Source organism: Xyrauchen texanus, chromosome 16, assembly GCF_025860055.1.
Source record: "Xyrauchen texanus isolate HMW12.3.18 chromosome 16, RBS_HiC_50CHRs, whole genome shotgun sequence".
Taxonomy (NCBI): Eukaryota; Metazoa; Chordata; class Actinopteri; order Cypriniformes; family Catostomidae; genus Xyrauchen; species Xyrauchen texanus.
In genome coordinates, this window is record NC_068291.1 from 32525764 (window position 1) to 32543699 (window position 17936).

At 40.3% G+C, this 17936-nt stretch overlaps 1 protein-coding gene across 1 annotated transcript in view; it reads left to right on the forward strand.

Annotated features, from left to right (window-relative positions):
* sorcs3b (sortilin related VPS10 domain containing receptor 3b) overlaps positions 1-17936 on the forward strand; it is a 138392-nt gene that overhangs the window by 83721 nt on the left and 36735 nt on the right. Inside the window, exons 8-16 of the mRNA XM_052145176.1 lie at positions 380-469; positions 583-762; positions 1266-1412; positions 5065-5167; positions 6089-6165; positions 6657-6748; positions 13221-13328; positions 13779-13896; positions 15118-15251. Of these exons, the coding sequence (XP_052001136.1) occupies positions 380-469; positions 583-762; positions 1266-1412; positions 5065-5167; positions 6089-6165; positions 6657-6748; positions 13221-13328; positions 13779-13896; positions 15118-15251 (1049 nt within the window). The remainder of the gene's footprint in view (positions 1-379; positions 470-582; positions 763-1265; positions 1413-5064; positions 5168-6088; positions 6166-6656; positions 6749-13220; positions 13329-13778; positions 13897-15117; positions 15252-17936) is intronic.

The following is a 17936-nucleotide window of genomic DNA, read 5'->3' on the forward strand; positions in this document are numbered from 1 at the left end:
TGTGTGTGTTTGACTAGTTTGGGACTCACTGTTTAATTTATGTTCTGACTGGCAAGCTCTATGTCAGTGCTCTACTGATTTGCTGCATGTCAGTGGTTCTTATCTGATTAGATAGTTCTAGATAGATGATTAGTTCTTATTCTGCCTTTAACATCAACAACAGAATATATTTAATGAGTTTTCTTCTACCTTTTAAAATTTGATAAGCCTGTTTTTTTAGATTCTATCTATGCATTGTTATATGGTTAGTTGCATTTTATTCGCGTTTAGCATTGATTTTTCCATGCTGTCAGCAACACTTTAAGAATAGACTTATGACCCACCAGTTGAGAAACATTGCTCTATGTAATCCTGACTTTTGTGTATGTATGTGTATCAGCTAACCACCGCTGGAAGAACCACATACTTTGTGTCCTATCAGCGAGGGCCCTTCAGGACCATACAGCTCCCTAAATACTGTCTACCCAAAGTAAGATACATGACACAGCACTAGCTATCACAAATAAACTGTCTGGTGAATTGTGTATGCGTGCGTGCGTGTGTGTGTGTCTGTGTGTGCGCTAACAGCTGTTCTCCATGCAGGACATGCATATTGTCAGTACAGATGAGGGTCAGGTGCTGGCAGCTGTACAAGAGTGGAATGAAAATGACACCTACAGTCTCTATATCTCTGACACACCAGGAGTCTTCTTTACCCGCTCGCTCCCAAACCTCCGTGCCTCGCGTGGGCTTGCTGGAAACCTCATTGTAGATGTCTACAAGGTCTGCGATAGCTAATCAATGTTCTTTGATGACAGATGAGTGTATGGTCTATCAAAGTTTCATGGTGCTTGCCAATTAAATTTAAGACATAGACAACCTTGAATGTTCACAAATATAAATTTTTCTGAAATTGGGAAAACTTTTGTAATTAACATGGATTTCTCCAGGAATTGTGAAAGTAGAACATTAAAGAGTGAAATGAAGTACGACAGAGTGTTACAGACAAGTTATACTAATAAACATTATGAATATAGATATAGGAAGAACATCTATAAATGAGAGTAAGTGAAAACATGAAAAAACTGAGGTGTAAGCAAAACTGTGGAGGGAAATTAGGGTTATCTGTAATAACAGATCATTTTATATCCTCTCTTTTTCCTCTCTTCTTGCCAAAGAGCACACATTATTCTTTGTCATTTTAAATATGTGATTTAAAAAGAGAACATATGAATAACATAAGTATTTGAGTTCAGATTAATTTTTTTCTGTTCTGCTGTCTGAAGGTGTTGGGTGTTAGTGGGCTGATTATAGCCAATAAGAAAGAAGACACTCAAATGAAAACATACATAACATTCAACAAAGGCCAGACATGGAGCTTACTGCAGCCTCCGGCAAAAGACGCAACAGGACATGACATCAGTTGCAGCCTGGTGAGAACCCCTGGAATGAGCCAATTCAGATATACATACTGGAACGTTATTTAACACAAACTCTAGTGAAAAGCAGGTGGGTTATAACTAGTGTTGAAGGATAAACCTGTGCTTGTATGCACAGTATTTTCCAGTAGTTTCCTTCGACAATAACAGGTCTGGACCGTATAGTAGCATAAATTGGCCAAGAACCACCCTCTTAAGCATTATTCGGAAGGGACTAGTTTTCCATGGGAATGTTAGGGAAATTCATGTTTCGCAGACGTACTTTGTGATTTTAATCCCGTCCGAATCTGTGTTTCTCTCACACAACCCCAGTAAAAATTTCAGAGCACATTTCCTACTGTTTTTTGGCTAACCAAAGGGTCCTCTGAGAAATATAATCCTGTCCAAATGCAAATGTCTGTGATTGCTGATGTTAAATTTTTACAACACTTCCCCTCATGTATTTTGACTTACACAAACTAACGTTAAGATCGTTCTTATGCACGCCAGTCTTCTGCCTGCTGCGCACCTTTCAATATATATGTAGAATATTTGCCATCCAACAAAAAAGAGCCAAACACGGAAATTGCTAAGACTGGCCACTGTAATATCAGCGACATGATAGAAACTCACCTTAGTTTCTCCACTCAGTTACATAATGTTATAATTAATAATTAAAATCTTGTTTATTGCAATGGGTTTATTATAAGCAGCCACTTCTATAAACCCATATGAAGTTTATCTTAATAGGGTTTTTATAATAAGTAATTTAAAATCTATAATTAATTAAATCAATAAATTTCATTATTATTAAAAACAAACATTTAAACAGATAAAGTTTAAAAGATAAGTTATATAATTACATAAATTAATTAAATGTGTTCAACCTTCTGTAACACCCACATCTAGAAAAAGACACTCCCACCTCTGTAATAAACATAGAGATCTTAGTCCCATCTGAATCGATATATGAAATCACACTATTCTGAATAGATCCATCCGAATAGGGCTTTAGACAGGAAAACCCCTCTAACTGACATGTCAATTGTTCAAGCACAGTAGGGGGTTCAGTGCTGCATTTAGATTCAAAAGGCCCGTTCACACAGGTTGCTAAATGGAGCACAGCAAAATAGAACAGAATGCACATGTCTTATTAAGCATTTATCAAAAATCATCTACTTTTAAGTATTTTTTTTTTCATGGAATGACATGCAGAAAATGTCCCTATTTTCTAAAAGATATTATTGAAATAGGTGCCATAAAACATCAAACTTGTCTATGTAAACAGCGTGGGAATTGAATATAATGTCTTTTTTTGTAAGGATTTTAAGTGGCTAAATCTGGTGGAAGTTCTAGAACTGTTCAAATCGCTTATAGCACTTTTTAAATGTAATGTTCATGGTGTTTGATGCTGAGAAGACAATGAGACACAATAATTATTTCGATCCTGTTACAGTTACACACCCTCTAGAACCACTACTACAACACACTCCTACTGACACACCCACTTTTTTGAACACCCACTTCAGCAGACAACATCATAGCCAGTTAAGCCCATTATGCTACAGGCTCACCCTCTTTCATAAATACACCCACCAGATACAGTAACATCCATTACACTATGGCCACACCAACTTACATTAAACACACTGCATCATACACCCATCAGAAACAGTCACACCCATTACACTGGGTGTTACACATATTATCCAGTGCAACAACCTCTGTTTCGACATAGGGGCACCTTTCCTGCCACCACCGTAACAGACAAAAAGCTGATCTGACTGCCTGAAATGAGTGGTAGCCCCCACATAATGCCTTAAGGCATGCACCAGACACAAGAAAAGAGCCCTTGAATCCTCTGGTTCAGAGGAAGGCTGAAGATCAACCTGGTCAATGGACCAATTTATGAATTGAGGACAGAGAACCTTCAGAAGAAAAGATGGATTGGGCGGAAGAACAACCTGGAATCCTGCGGCAACCATCGCAACACAATTCACTAACAGACAGTGCATGTAACTCACTAACACATTTAGCAGAAGCAATAGTCAGCAAGAAGCAATCTTCAAGGACCCCATTTAAAATCAGCACTCTGTAAAGGCTCAAAAATTGCAAGCTGACCTAAGACGTCTTGCACCTTTAAAAAAAACTGTAGACAAGACCATGAGAGCCATGTGAGAATCTCGTGAATGATTTTCAGGGATCTGCAGGACTTCGATAGTTCAGGTGGAACACTGTCGAGGTGTTGTCCAGCTGAACAAGTACATGACGGGCCACCAGTTCTGGCAAAAAATACTGTAGGGCCAAGGACCAAAAGGCTATAAATAGAGTAGCAACAAAAGACCAGGGAAATGTTGGGTTGATATAAACAAAGTATCCAATAACTGGCTGCCGGATATAAGTAAGATACCGTAAGACACAGTGTATCAAAGTTTGGCAAAAACACAACAACAAAAAAACCTTATGGAGAAATAATAAAGTTAGTGGGGGAACCGCTAACCATCAGTGTGGTTAACACCATCCACCGGATATCACTGTGGGGCACAAAGTGTTACCAATGAACAGATAGATGTAAAAAACTCACCAAACAAAAACAATTCAGTAATGAAAATCAAATCTGTCAAATGGTGGAAAGCGTGCTGTCACAGCTTGCAAGGACAATATTTTGCTGCACTAGTAAGCTGCACTTGACTGCATGAATAGCCTCCGGAGAAAACAACCAATCTCTAACAGGCGAGAAAGTGAAAGAGGCGGAGTGCTGAGCTATTATGTTGTATAATCCTCTGAGCTCACCCCATGTCATCATGTGACTTTGTTGGTATATTTTCTCTACCTATCTGGCTGGCGCAGTTATAATCCACTTGTGTTTAACACTGCCTCTGGTGGTCATTAGGAATGAAACGGAACAATAGCTCTGAATTCAAGGTTCTCTGATGGTTTGATTAAGACACACTACCTTCTCAGAATCTTTATAATGACTTTCACTGATGTTTTACAATGTTCTGGAAGATTGGTGATTTCAATTAAATTGAACAACTGGAGTTAATTTATCAGTAGATCTCAGAAAATCTTAATTGCTTTTATTTCTGCTGCACAGACAGACAGTGAGTTCAGTGATTTCACATGTGTTGTCATTCTTTAGAAGCAAGAGATGAAACAAGTTTTTTCCAATCATCGTGCTTTGGGTATTTTGGGATTTATTACCAAACTTTAAACAAAGGCTGGTAAAAGAATTTAGATACATGTACACACAGCCACCTTGTGAGAACAATGGTTTGTTGATTCTGAAGCTCCTAGATGTTGCATAACAATTAGTTTTGAATGTGGTTGATTTGTATTTTTGACTGCACTGATTTATGACATTATGTATAGAAAAACTTATCTCAAGCCCTTACACTGAATTACAATACCCTTAAATAACATAAATTATGAAGTATTGCATGAAGTCTAAAATCGAGATTAGATTTTGCAAGTTTCCGTAAGAACTGGGTCATGCTAATTGTAAGGGGTACTAAAAATACGGACAGGAGCAGCAGAGAATTTGAAACAAATTAATTTGCACTGCTTTGAAATCTGATGCTGTAATCTGTTGAGTCAGGTGCGATTATGTAGATAAATGTTAATGTATTGTCACAAAATTTCATACCATGTAATGTTCTAATTTCAGCCATTGTGCTCCTTGCACCTTCACCTGCAGATGTCTGAAAACCCCTACACACCTGACACTATCTCCACCAAACAGTCCGCTCCAGGGATTATAGTGGCCACAGGTGTGTGTGTGTGTGTGCGTGTAACTGTGCCAGTTCATTTATTGTTTTTTATGCTTGTGCCTTCACAAGTATGGTCCCTTTGGAGTTTTTGACCTTGTGGGGACATTTTGTCGGTCCCCATGAGGAAAACAGCTTATAAATCATACTAAATTATGTTTTTTGAAAATGTAAAAATGCAGAAAGTTTTCTGTGAGGGTTAGGTTTAGGGGTAGGGTTAGGTTTAGGGGATAGAATATAAAGTTTGTACAGTATAAAAACCATGGTAGGTCCCCCCCTTTGGGCTGGACCTACCATGGGACTTCTCCACATGACATATTTCTGACTTGACTTGGCAAGGGTCTCCGTGGTGTTTTCCCCGTGGGTGAACACTGGCGTCCCGGTCAGTTAGCGAATTCTCTCTTTTTCTGGGGTGAAAAAGAGAGAAAAGAGGCACGACTAGGACAAGCCTGTCCCCATCCTTTGGGTAGTCAAATTGTCCCCAAAAGGGCTGTTTGACACTCAGACTAGCGGCAGGGGAGATTAGGTGCCGGCCCTCCATCAGGGATGGAGGTTACGAAAGTAACCAGGACATTCTTTGCCACAGTCAACTTCGGCTTGCCCACTGGGGTTCCAAATACAATTATAATTTTACTATATAATTAGTTTTTTGTTTTATACAGTTTTTACAATTACACATTGATGACTCTAAGACTTTTTAGATATTACAGTTTCATTTTCTGTTAAAGCATGATTTTATGTAAAGCTGCTTGGAAACAATTTGCATTGTGAAAAGCGCTATACAAATAAAAATGACTTGACTTGACTTGACTGTACCTGTATCTTTCAATTCTATACTATCTACATTAAATCTACTGCAATTTAAATAAATCTCCTCTTGCATATAGTTAAAAATAAGCAATTTATAATTTTTTTACCTCTCAGGTAACATTGGGCCAGAGCTGTCTTTCTCTAATTCAGGAATGTTCATTTCCTCTGATGCTGGCAACACCTGGAGACAGGTAAACCACTCACTTGCTCAGTCACTCCCCTGAGTATGAGTAATGTAGCCTTTAACCTGAATTGTGGGATTTATTTCGATGTCAAAATGCGTCTCCTATCATAATATACAGAGAAAACTGTAAATAAGTTATTTGTATGTTGATTTCCATAAAAAGTATAAACACTGTATCTCATTGGTGTTATTAAAAAATTGCCCTGCTTATTTGAGTTCCCTGACCAACCCGACACAATAACATTGGCTCAACCAATGGCAGGACGGAAGGAGTGTTCGTAAAACCTGTTTGAAAACATTAATTATTTTTGTAATTCCATTTGGTGATGCTAATGGCAGAGAAATAAAATTTCAGGAATTACTATATAGGCAAATTATTTCAAAATCTTATTGTTCTTGGTCACACTCTAACTTAAACTAAAAGAAATGTGAGAAACACAAATAGACAGCTTGCTGAAGTATCTCACAGATATGTGACTCTGTAAACACTGTCTTTAGATTTTTGAAGAGGAGCACAGTGTGTGGTTTTTGGACCACGGAGGGGCTTTATTAGCTGTTACACAATCAGCAGTGCCAACTCGCCAATTATGGTAAGAGACATTAAATCATGTGATTAGACTGCCTTTATAAATTGTAAACCATTTATTGTCATTTTATCACAGTATTAATCTTAACTTGTGTATAGTATAGTACTTGGTTAAACACAAGACAGATTGTACAGGGTTTTTATTTTTTTTTAAGTTCATCATAGTTCATCTCTAACTTTTCAAATATTTTTACATTCAAACAAAGTAGTTTTCATTTGCTGAAACTTTGAGATGGGAACTGGTAGATATAAACAGCAAGCAATAGGTCTTATCATATCAAACATTTGGAATCCTTTCAGCGGAAAGTCCCTGTTATGGCTTTGTTGTTCAGGTGGCTGTTTTGCCAGGGCTTTTATGCTCATGTTGTGGGGTTAAGGTTTGAAGCAGAGGTGGGATCAGTGGGTTTCCATTCACATGTTGTTCCAGCCACGTCACATATGCAACTTTGATGTGCTAAGCGCTGAAACAGTGTCAGGATCAATTAGACTGCAGAAGATAATTTGTATCATTCTGTGGGTTGTTGATGTTGGAACAGGAGTCAGATCTTTGTGAGTGTGTTCAACCATCAACCCTGGTGACTTTGACCCATATCTACACTAACAGAAACACCAAACTAGAAAACAAAGATGACTTTCCTTTGTGAAGGAAAAAATATATATGGAGAGACTGTTACTTCTGTCATAAGCAATAAGTGGAGAACAGCAAGGTTTAAAATAGTATGAAGTGATGAATAGTGAAGATAACTTAAATGCCAATACACCCATATATATTTGCAGTGCATTACAAACTTAATTGTACACACTAAATGTAATGAATGTCTCAGCAAGGCAAGATAGATGTTAACCTAATTGCAGTTTTTAATTGAATGAGTAATAGAAAATTAGCTAAATCTAGATGTGGTGCCCCTAAAACGTGATTTTACGACTACCCAAAAAAGGTTAGGGTAAACAAAGCTTATTAAAGAACATGTCAAACATGAGGACTATAAATGCATGAGAATAAATTAAAAACAAAGACACACAAACACAGGGCTCGACAATAAGTATGAAGGGTCAGTGTGAAAGAGATTCAGGGCAGTTGCTTGGTCATACCAAGCCGTGAACGAGGGAGCCCACGATACAAATGAACGTGAATAACTCACGCTGTGTTCAGACAGGGAATCACTTACCGTAGATCGAACGGGGAGAGCTCTTTCATGATTGTGTTGGAGGGGTCTGCATGCCCTACCACAGGGGTCACCCCCACTATCTGGCAGGATCGCTCTGAATGGAGGCGACTTGGCCCCCCTCCAGATGCAATGTGAGGGCCCTCACTGCATCCGAAACCGGGGAGTCCTCGCTGCGCTTCGAAGGGGGAGCCCATGATACAAATAAGCATGAGTTAGCTTGCACACATTTGAAACAGGAGAACCCCCTGCTGCACTTTGGAAGGGAGAGCCTTTGAGTTTTTGGTGGGCCCGCCCAGCAATATGAGATTGGGGTGCTCCCGGTCTGGCCAGAGAGGCCCATGCAGCGCCTAAACAGTGGGGCCAGCCTGGTGGTTTGTCAAGGATAAGGAATGCTGATCGTGAATTAATTGTGGTTAGCTAATGAGGGCTTGTTGAGCATTTTTATGTTCTTACGTCCTAGTAAATTAATTTGATGCTCGGGCTGGCCTTTTTGGGCTGCTGTTGTTGTGGTGCCGATATGGAAGGAATGGCTGGAATATAGTTTTTCTGAGATGCCAGATTTAATCAGAATGTTTTTAAAATGTTTTTGGAACCAGAATCGGGTTGGTTTTTGTCATTTATGAAGTGTAGGTCGAGATGGTTTTGGATTGTGCACCTCTGTAGTGGAGGTAAAGCGCTAGTGATTGAAAGGGCTGGATGTGAGTGGGCAGGTTGAAAATTAAAATTGGATGCCGTCTTTTGGCCTATGATAAGGTATCTGATTGTCTCGTGGTCTATGATGTGGAGGTCCAAAATGGTGGAATGGATTCTTGGGTCATATTTTGCCATGGCAGTGAGTTCTATACATCGAATGAAGCCGAAGAAGGTGGGGATGAACATTACTTCTAGTGTTTTTAAGATGTTTGGAGATATGTAGCCTTGGTGGAGGGTATTTGGACATCAGATGAGCGGGTCGATGGTGAGGGATAGCCTAGTATCGGTCCTGGTGGGTTGGGATTGTGAAACCCCTTGACAAGGAGTGAGACCTGGGGATGGCTTATTGTGGGGGAATTTTTGGAAGAAATGGATGTCGCTTAGTTAGCCTTTAATAGTACCGTGGTGAAGGTTTTTTTGTTGTTGTTGTGATGTGAAGGAAGATACAGAGAGGAGAGAACATTTGAGAAATGGCAGATTGTCATTTAGGTAGAAATCTCTGAAGCATTTCCAATCTGTGTATGTTGAAATCGCCAAGAACCACAAGTAATCTACCATTCTCTGGCAAGGAGGACAGCAGGACACCCAACTCCTCAAGAAAGTTTGTCAGCTGACCTGGAGGGCGATAGATGATAACAACCTGTATTTTTGTGGGTTGCGTTGTAGTAGTGGCATGGAATTCAAAAGATGTATTGTTACATAGTGAAGACTGTGGTAAAAAATATCCAGATGTTATGAATGAGCAAACCTGTTCCCCCACCCACTATGTCAAGGGGTGTGAGAGAAGGAGAAGTTGTTGGAGAGAGCAGCAGGTGTTGCTGTATCCTCTAGACATATCCATGTCTCCATCAGTGCCAGGATGCTGAGGGTGGACTGTGTGGCAAAGCCTGGAATTAAGTCAGCTTTGTTCACAGCAGACTGGCAGTTCCAGAGTCTCACTGAGAACGAGAGTGGAGCAGGTGCTGAAGTGCATAGTGGCCGTAGGTTGTGTGGGTGTTTAACAGGAAAAGCCAATGCTTTTGTGTGAAAAGTTTCGCTGCAAATAAGCAAGAACTCACTCTGTGGTACGAATGTGTTGAGCATGGCATTCAATGTGAGGGCATATGTTAGGCTATATTTGAATGAAATTGATTGAATGCGGAGAAGCAGGATTTTGGGGAACTGTTTAGGGAAAACCTAAAACAGCCCGATTGATGTCAGTTGCTAGATGGGTGATGGTTTGTTTGGTACGACTGCCATAATATGAGTTACGGAGCCATGGATGAGATGTCTGGTCTGTAAGACATGCCGCGGTTGTGGCAGGTGAACGGTTGCGGCGCCTGGACGGTGCTTTTGCACTGTTTGCCGTGTAGTGGGAGTTTGTCGTATGGCCCTGAAGACGTCACTTTTGCAGTGCTTGAACAGCGTGTTAGCACTGTTGAGGCACCTGGACAGCACATTTTTGCTGCTCAGGGATGTGTTGAGCCAATAGAAAACATGGTAACCTGATAAACGTAGCATCTGCAATGCTTGAATGTAATTGTTTGCTATATTAAATGCTATATCAAACATATGTGAAACAATGACAGGAAACATGCTTGCGTGTGTATGTGAACAACATAATTTAAAGTTAGTTTGTCATGAAATTAGAAGACACCTGAAACAGATGTTTGTTAACTTAAGCATATGGTTTGGAGTTTTGTAGATTGTTTCCAATGTAATGTGCATCATTTCATAACTCTATATTATTGGCACAGGGTGGCTTTTCTCGTTTTGACGAGGACATATGAAATCATAGGAGCTTGTGCCTGAGAGTTGGAATTAATAGATACTATAAGAGCACCGTTTGAAATAGTGTGGTGAAATAAAATGAATTGTTTATAATGATGACTTGTAATAAATTCTACAGAAAACTGAAATATTTGAGTATAAAGCAAGGAGCTAAGCTGAAATGTTCGCCGTTGATTTAAACCGTTTACTTTAAAGTTGGATAGAGCTTAAAATTATGACAGATTGTTGAATGAATTTAAAATCATGCAGCAGCTAAGTTGTATGGTCAAGCTTGTAAATAAATATTTGTAATCCAATGAATCGGGCAAAAGTAGAGAAGACTGTCTGTAAAAATAAAATAATAGGTTTATTTACCTGCTTGAAGCATCTGTCCTGATGGGAGGAGGTAAAGTGATGTTATAGTGTTGAGATGAGTGGAAGTTTGTAGCAGCACTTGCTTTGAGATATCAGGGCTGTGAGGTAAGCTTGAATGCTGAGAGGCGAGACGAGTTTGTGGAATGATAATGAATGAGATGGGACGCAGCACGTGTTCCGCCTCTTGCAGAGCCGAATTCGGCTCGTGTCTGTTTGGACAGAGGCTGTGTATAACTGCAGTGTGCTGTGGAATGGTGCAAGCTTGCGCTAAAATGACTGCCTTGGTTTGAAAAAAAATTGTAATTAGAGCATTGGTCGATTGGAAGGAATTCACTGTAGCATGATTGCCCCTGTGTTCTGAATGGAATAAATTGCACACAAAGGGCACATTGAAGAGAGAACAATAGTGATTTTCATCTTAGAAGATTACGAACAGAATCGCTGAATGGATCACACCCTAAACAAGCTGCTCTGCAAGGTAATGAGGCTTACAGGAATCACCTGTGCAGGAGAACTGGATTGAAACGATGGGGAACATTGGAATGATGATTTAATTAAATAGTTAATCTTTGTTTTCCTCGCGTTCAGATGAAGCTGGAATAGAACTCAAGTGGCATGAAGCCAGAGCAGCGCCTGTTCAGGGAGGCAGGCCTATGTGATGGACTGGTCCAGGTGGAAAGTTTAGATAAGAGAACATATGAGCAGTTGTAGAAAGCTGTTTGGCATGTATACAGTGCTGAAGCAGCCAGTTTGCGGAAGCAACTTCAAGCTATAAACTGCTTCTGCGAATGGAGCATAGAAAGAAAGACAGAGTACAAATATAACACTTAACGTGGTAGCAGTCAGTACTGCAAAAAGCAAATGAGCTGCTGTGGCAGCTTCTGTTGAATAACAAGATAGTTTGGATAGAAGAGCTGTTCTGGTGAAGGCAATTGCATCTGATGAGCCGAGTCACTTGCATGGATCTGTTCGTGGGCAATGGCCAAATGCCGGAAGACTCGGCGCCATGCAGAGGTAACCGGCTGTTTATATACACTTACTCTGGTGATGTGACTGGTCGGATTAAATTACCTTGCTCCTCCCTAACCTAGTTTATAAAACTCCATTTTGTAGAAAATTGCAGGGAAAACGAATCCACTTCATGAAGTTCGGTAAATGGACAGTATTATACCCACAGTATAAAAAAAATGCATTTCTCATTATTTCACCTTTAGAGATGAAGCACTGAATAAAAAGTAATAAACTTTTTTTAAAACCCTAGTTATGCACATGGCTGGAAATAGGCGCTGCACAGTATCCAAAATGCAAGTAAACATTTAATTAGGCAATGTTTCAAAACGTAAACATTAATTAGAGATGCAAATGGTGTGAGATATGAAAAGAAGAAAATTCACTATGGCTATTATCATTTTCAGAGCTGTTCATTTAAAACAGTCTAGCCTACTTCATATCATCATCATAACACACCTGTTACATTTCTCATTTCTGGACTGTACAGGTATTATATTTCTGTGCTTTGTGTATCAATCAGTGTTGGTTTGTTTGGGTTGTCTAATTTCATCTTTATATCCACATTGTTAATTCATAGATTAGGACTAATATCAACATACTGTATATTAAAAGTCACAATTGATTTAGTAGCATGGTCTCCTCTCTCGTGGATTCATATGTTTATTACATTAAGCAAAAAATAAAATGGTCACTAAATCTTTGATTGAGTGTGAAAACACTACACATGGCCCAAAAGTTTACATGACTAAAAAACATGACTAAACGGTGACCAAAAACCCATAATTTGCTCACCAGAACTCAAAACTATTTGCTTAAAAACAATATGTAAATAGCAGGATGTCTGAGGTTAATAAGATGCATTTATGAATGTACTGTTTATCTGTAAAGCACTTATAAGGGGTTGCATAAGGCATAAATCATATCTTCAAATTATAAGTGTGATAGAATTTGGGGGGAAATTGTTTCATAAACATAATATATTTATAAAAATATTTAGCTTTGGACACATTTTTTAAAACAATTTTTGTTTCCCGCATCAAGAACAAAGAGGAAAATCAAATGAAGCACAATGAATCACAAAAGAATACAATAAAGAAATGCAAAATGGACTCAATGTTCAATCACAAATATAATATGCATTTTATATTACTATTAATTACTAGTTTGTAATGTAATCAGATGTGGTGTATGGTGTATAATTTTGTCTTGATATTTTTTAATGAGCATATATTAGATTTGATTTTAATTTAATTATGCAGATGTAGCCCACATTTAATGTTAATGCAGTGACTTCGAAATGACTTGTGTTGCTTGTAGAGCCACAAAGAATTCTCAGATGGCTGAACAGCTGTATCTTTTATGTTTGTGTATGTATTTGTCAAATGTGCATTGTATATGAATAAGAATATAAGCCCTAATGTACTTCACCAATAAAATTATGTTATTTGTGTGTGTGTGTGTGTGTGTGTGTGTGTGTAGGATTAGTTTGGATGAAGGGCGACAGTGGGGTAGACTCAGTTTTTCGTCTACTCCCCTATTTGTTGACGGGGTTTTGATGACTCCAGAGACTGAAAATTACATAATTACGTAAGAAAGCTCACACACACATTCAGTCTGCACCTCATCTACTCAGCCACACTAATCTCATTGGTTCAGTAGGTGTCAGTAATGAACCTTCAGTCACTGACATCATTGTTATCAGTTTAGATCTCTGCATGACTCAAAATCACTAAATCTAAGCTCTGCATGTCTGTCTATGATCCTGCACATCTGCAAGCTTAACAGGATAGTACACTCAAAAAGGAAAATTCTTTCTATCCCTTTAGAACTATCCCTTTAACCCTTCACTTCTACTAATAGCATTGCAGTTATGTTGACATTTCTATGTTGACAAACTGTAAAGGTCTTATTAGACCTTTACAGTTTTGTTTAAGCACTCAAAATCTCTCCTTTACTAGTTGCTTTGGTCAGTTAACAACTGCAAAGAATATAAAAGTAATAGATCCAGATTTACTCTAAGCATATATGTCCTCATAGATTCTTCGGACACTTTAGTTACCACTCTGACTGGCAGCTGATAAAGATTGACTACAGATCCTTGTTTGGGCGGAAATGCACCGACGGAGACTTTCAGACATGGCACCTGCATAACAAGGTTGTCACCTTACATTTATCAGCATGCCTTACTGTGCAGTCTCAATGGTAAATAACTAATTTGCTCACTCAACATTAAACATGAGTTTATTTTGGTACTTAATTCACTAGTACTTAGGACAGTATGAGTGATTATTTTCACCTCTGGGGTAACATGTCCTGGCAGGATGGAAATTAATGGAGTGGTAATGGATTTTTGAAACAGTCCTCGCACTATGTATTGGTGAAATGTTGTCCGTCAGCCTTTACTCTCACTTGTTTTTACTGAGATTCAGAGTCAGCATCGTTTGCAGGTCAAATCTGTTGCCTAGGAAGCAAAATATGCTTTTCAAAATTCTTGCAAGCAATTTTTTCCTAACCCTTAAAGGAATAGTTCACCCAAAAATTTGAGATTTATATCACCTTAAACCTGTATGACCTGAGTTTATTCTCCATAATGTAAGTGAATAGTGCGAAGCCCCTTAGAGAAAGAATTACCATGGTTAATCATGGTTACTATATGGATACAGTATACTGTATTAAAACCATGGTTTCTGCCCAAATAATACATGATTACATAACTTACTTTTCATAGTTACTATAATTGAACTGTAGAAGAACCATGGTTTCCACCAAAAAAACAAAACATGTTTACCCTACAACAGTCATGGTTACTACAATATTACTATAGAAAAATGGTTTCTGATAAAAAGTATGGTCACTACAGTCTACAATATTACTATAGTAAACCTATAGTTAAACTATGGTGTTTGTACAGTAAAACCATAATAGCACACAACATTATGATTTTTATTACTGTAGTTTTCATTTTCCTGTATTATCACTATGGTTTCACTATGAATGTCATATTTAAAATATGGATACTGTAGTAAAACCATGGTTAATGTATTGTGAGGGAATACAAAACTATTCCGAGGGCACTAAACTACTGCAAGGGAATGCAAAACTATAAACTAAAATAAAACAGGAAAAAAAAAATACCACCCTGTCCTCTAAGGGGCTCCTTAGAATGACTCCGTTCCAACAAGCTGTTCTTTTTTTCAAAATTGACAAACCAGAGTGAAGAAATCCTGTAAAAACGTAAACTTAAAAATTTACCTTTTGTGTTCCACGAAATAAATAAAATAAAACTTGTTTGAATCAGCATTAGGGTGAATAAATAATTAAAGAATTTCAAATGTTTGTATTTGTTTTTAAGAGTATTTGTGTATGTGTGTTTCAGGGTGAGGTGTGTGTGATGGGAGAGAGACAGATGTATATGAAGAGGAAGCCTGGCATACGATGCACTATAGGTCGAGAGTATTCTCAAGTCGTTTCAGCTGAGCCCTGCATCTGCACCCTCTATGACTTTGAGTGGTGAGTCACACTTTTCCAATAGAGAAAATGAGTGACAGTAACACTTGTGGATCAAAGGACTCAGTGTTGCATACAGAGAACAAAGGCTGCAAGGTTTCAAGCAATTATAAAGATTAATTAAATGCCATTTGAATGTAAAAATCAGGGTTCCCCGTCTGTCGCTTACTTCGACGTTGTGTCAAAGAAGCGACACTAGGGGTCTCTCTTGAAAGCCTCGCGCATCTCTGAACTTGAGAAAATTCCAATGAGAAATTGGCAGACAGAATTTGCATGTCCCGCCTCCGGACATACAGGTATAAAGGGAGGGAAATGCGTCTGTTCATTCAGAAATGTTCTTCGGAGCCGACCAGTTGTGTGAGCAGCGAGCTGAGATTCACAAGACTGTTCATCTCATCTCTCAGATCGTATGTTGTTGGATTTACGGCGCATATCAGCGGCTTTCTCCTTCTCTGCATGGCAATGCAGCTTTGCCCCTGGGCGCTTCGACAGCGCTCTCTAAATGATCATTTTTGTAAAAGAGTTTAATTCTCTAAAAGAGCAATACTCAGTGGTGTTGAACGTCCTTTTTAGGAAGCGTCTTTATAAAGATGCTCTTCCGCCATTGTGTAGTTCCTGGATGCGGTGGAGTGCTCTCCGCTTCTGATGGTCACAGGCGCTGCCTCGTGTGTCTGGGCTGTGATCACACCGAGGCAGCGTTTGTGGATGGTTTGTGTTCTCACTGTGAGAACCTTACCATGGCAACGTTGTGGTCGCGGCTTTCCTTCCTAAAAAAGGAACGCCACTCCAGCCGCTGCCCCCGCCCCCGCGGTTGAGGACGACCCGGCTGGCGATGGAGGTGATTTGGGGATGCAGCGGGCTCGGTTTCACCGGGTACATCCCCACGAACCACCCGTCCCAGCCCTTTGTTGCTGTGTCTGGTATGTGCTTTGCATATCTATTTGGACCGCACACAGAGCTTTAGACGTTCTGAGCAGCTCTTTGTCCGCTTTAGAGGACAGTAGAAAGGGAAATCTGTCTCTAAACAGAGGCTTTCACACTGGGTGGTTGATGCCATAGCATTGGCCTATCACACCCAGGCCATGCCCACCACCTTGCAGGTTCGAGCACACTCGACGAGAAGTGTGGCATCCTCTTGGGCACTGGCCAAAGGCACCTCCTTAGCAGACATATGCAGTGCAGCGGGGTGGGCAACACCTAATACCTTTACGAGATTTTACAATCTCAGGGTTGAGTCGGATTCATCCCATGTTTTCTCAGGTCCGAGCCGGTAGAACTCGGTAACCATGTGTACCACTTGCACCTAGCGCCCTTTCCCTCCGCTGAGGTAATATCGAGTGCTCTTATCCCAGGAGATCCCACTATCATCCCTGGATGTTTCCTCCCTAGCCCTCTGGTCCACGAATTCAGCGGAGGAATTCCCCGACCAAACCCAATGCGAGTACTCCAATTACTCTGTACTGGAATCGGGGGCAGTGGTGGCTCAGTGGTTGAGGCTCAGGGTTACTGACCAGAAGGTCGGGGGTTCAAGCCCCAGCACCACCAAGATGCCACTGTTGGGCCCTTGAGCAAGGCACTTAACTCCAGGTTGCTCCGGGGGGGATTGTCCCTGTAATAAGTGCACCGTAAGTCGCTTTGGATAAAAGCGTCTGCCAAATGCATAAATGTAAATGGAATAGGTGCTCCATAGGCCAGGCCCCCATGTGGACTTGTCCTCCTGTGTGTATTTTCCGTGGTACGGTCTCCTTGCGAGCGGACCCGCGTCTCCCTTGGGCAGTCCTCATTGCCCCCCGGTTGCCGTGTTTGTAGCAACTCCTCCCTCCCAATGAGGTAGGATTTTCCACCGTGCCATTCTCCACATGCGACTTAGAATCCCATGTGATGTATTCCACCACTCTTTACCTCCCCCAGCCTGGGCAGGTGTGGTCTCTGCAGGGTATTTGGTCTATGCAGGGGCTCCACCCCTGAAATAATAGGAATTGGGAAATAACGGCTTCCCCAATCTGTGTGCTAGCGTTAAAATGGCCCCAGCTGCTTTAACACTATGCAAGAAACATAGAGAGAGAAAAGGTGCTCCCATGCTTGGCACATCGCCTTGTTCCCCCCATATCAGGGCGTAGGGAACCATAAGGCTATGACGATCTTATGGGGCGTTGGGGAAGGGTATATGCAGTCTGACACAGCCTCGCTGAACGTCGTTTTTGGCATGCAACTGCCTGCCCGCACCTGTGTCAGCAGCGCACGTACACGGTTCAGCGCATGGCGTGATTAAAATTGGACCCCTAGTGCTCACTTCGACACAAAGTCGGAGGGAACGAGATGTTGTGTCCTCCCGGCCACGTCGCTGAACCGAGCCACTGTTATGGCCGAACCTCATTGTCGGCTCCTCAGGCAAAATCCTGAATGAACAGGCGCATTTCCCTCCCTTTATGCGGGACATGCAAATTCTGTCTGCCAATTTCTCATTGGCCTTTTCTCAAGTTCAGAGATGCGCGAGGCTCTAAAGAGAGACCCCTAGTGTCGATTCTTCAACACAATGTCTCGTTCCCTCCATCAGGGAACAGAGGTTACAACAGTAACCTAGACGTTCTTCCCACCATAAGATGATTTCTCTGTAACTCCTTCGTAGTGCAGTTTATGAGTGCACTACAAGATATTATTGCTGTCAATACATCAAATTAACTTGCT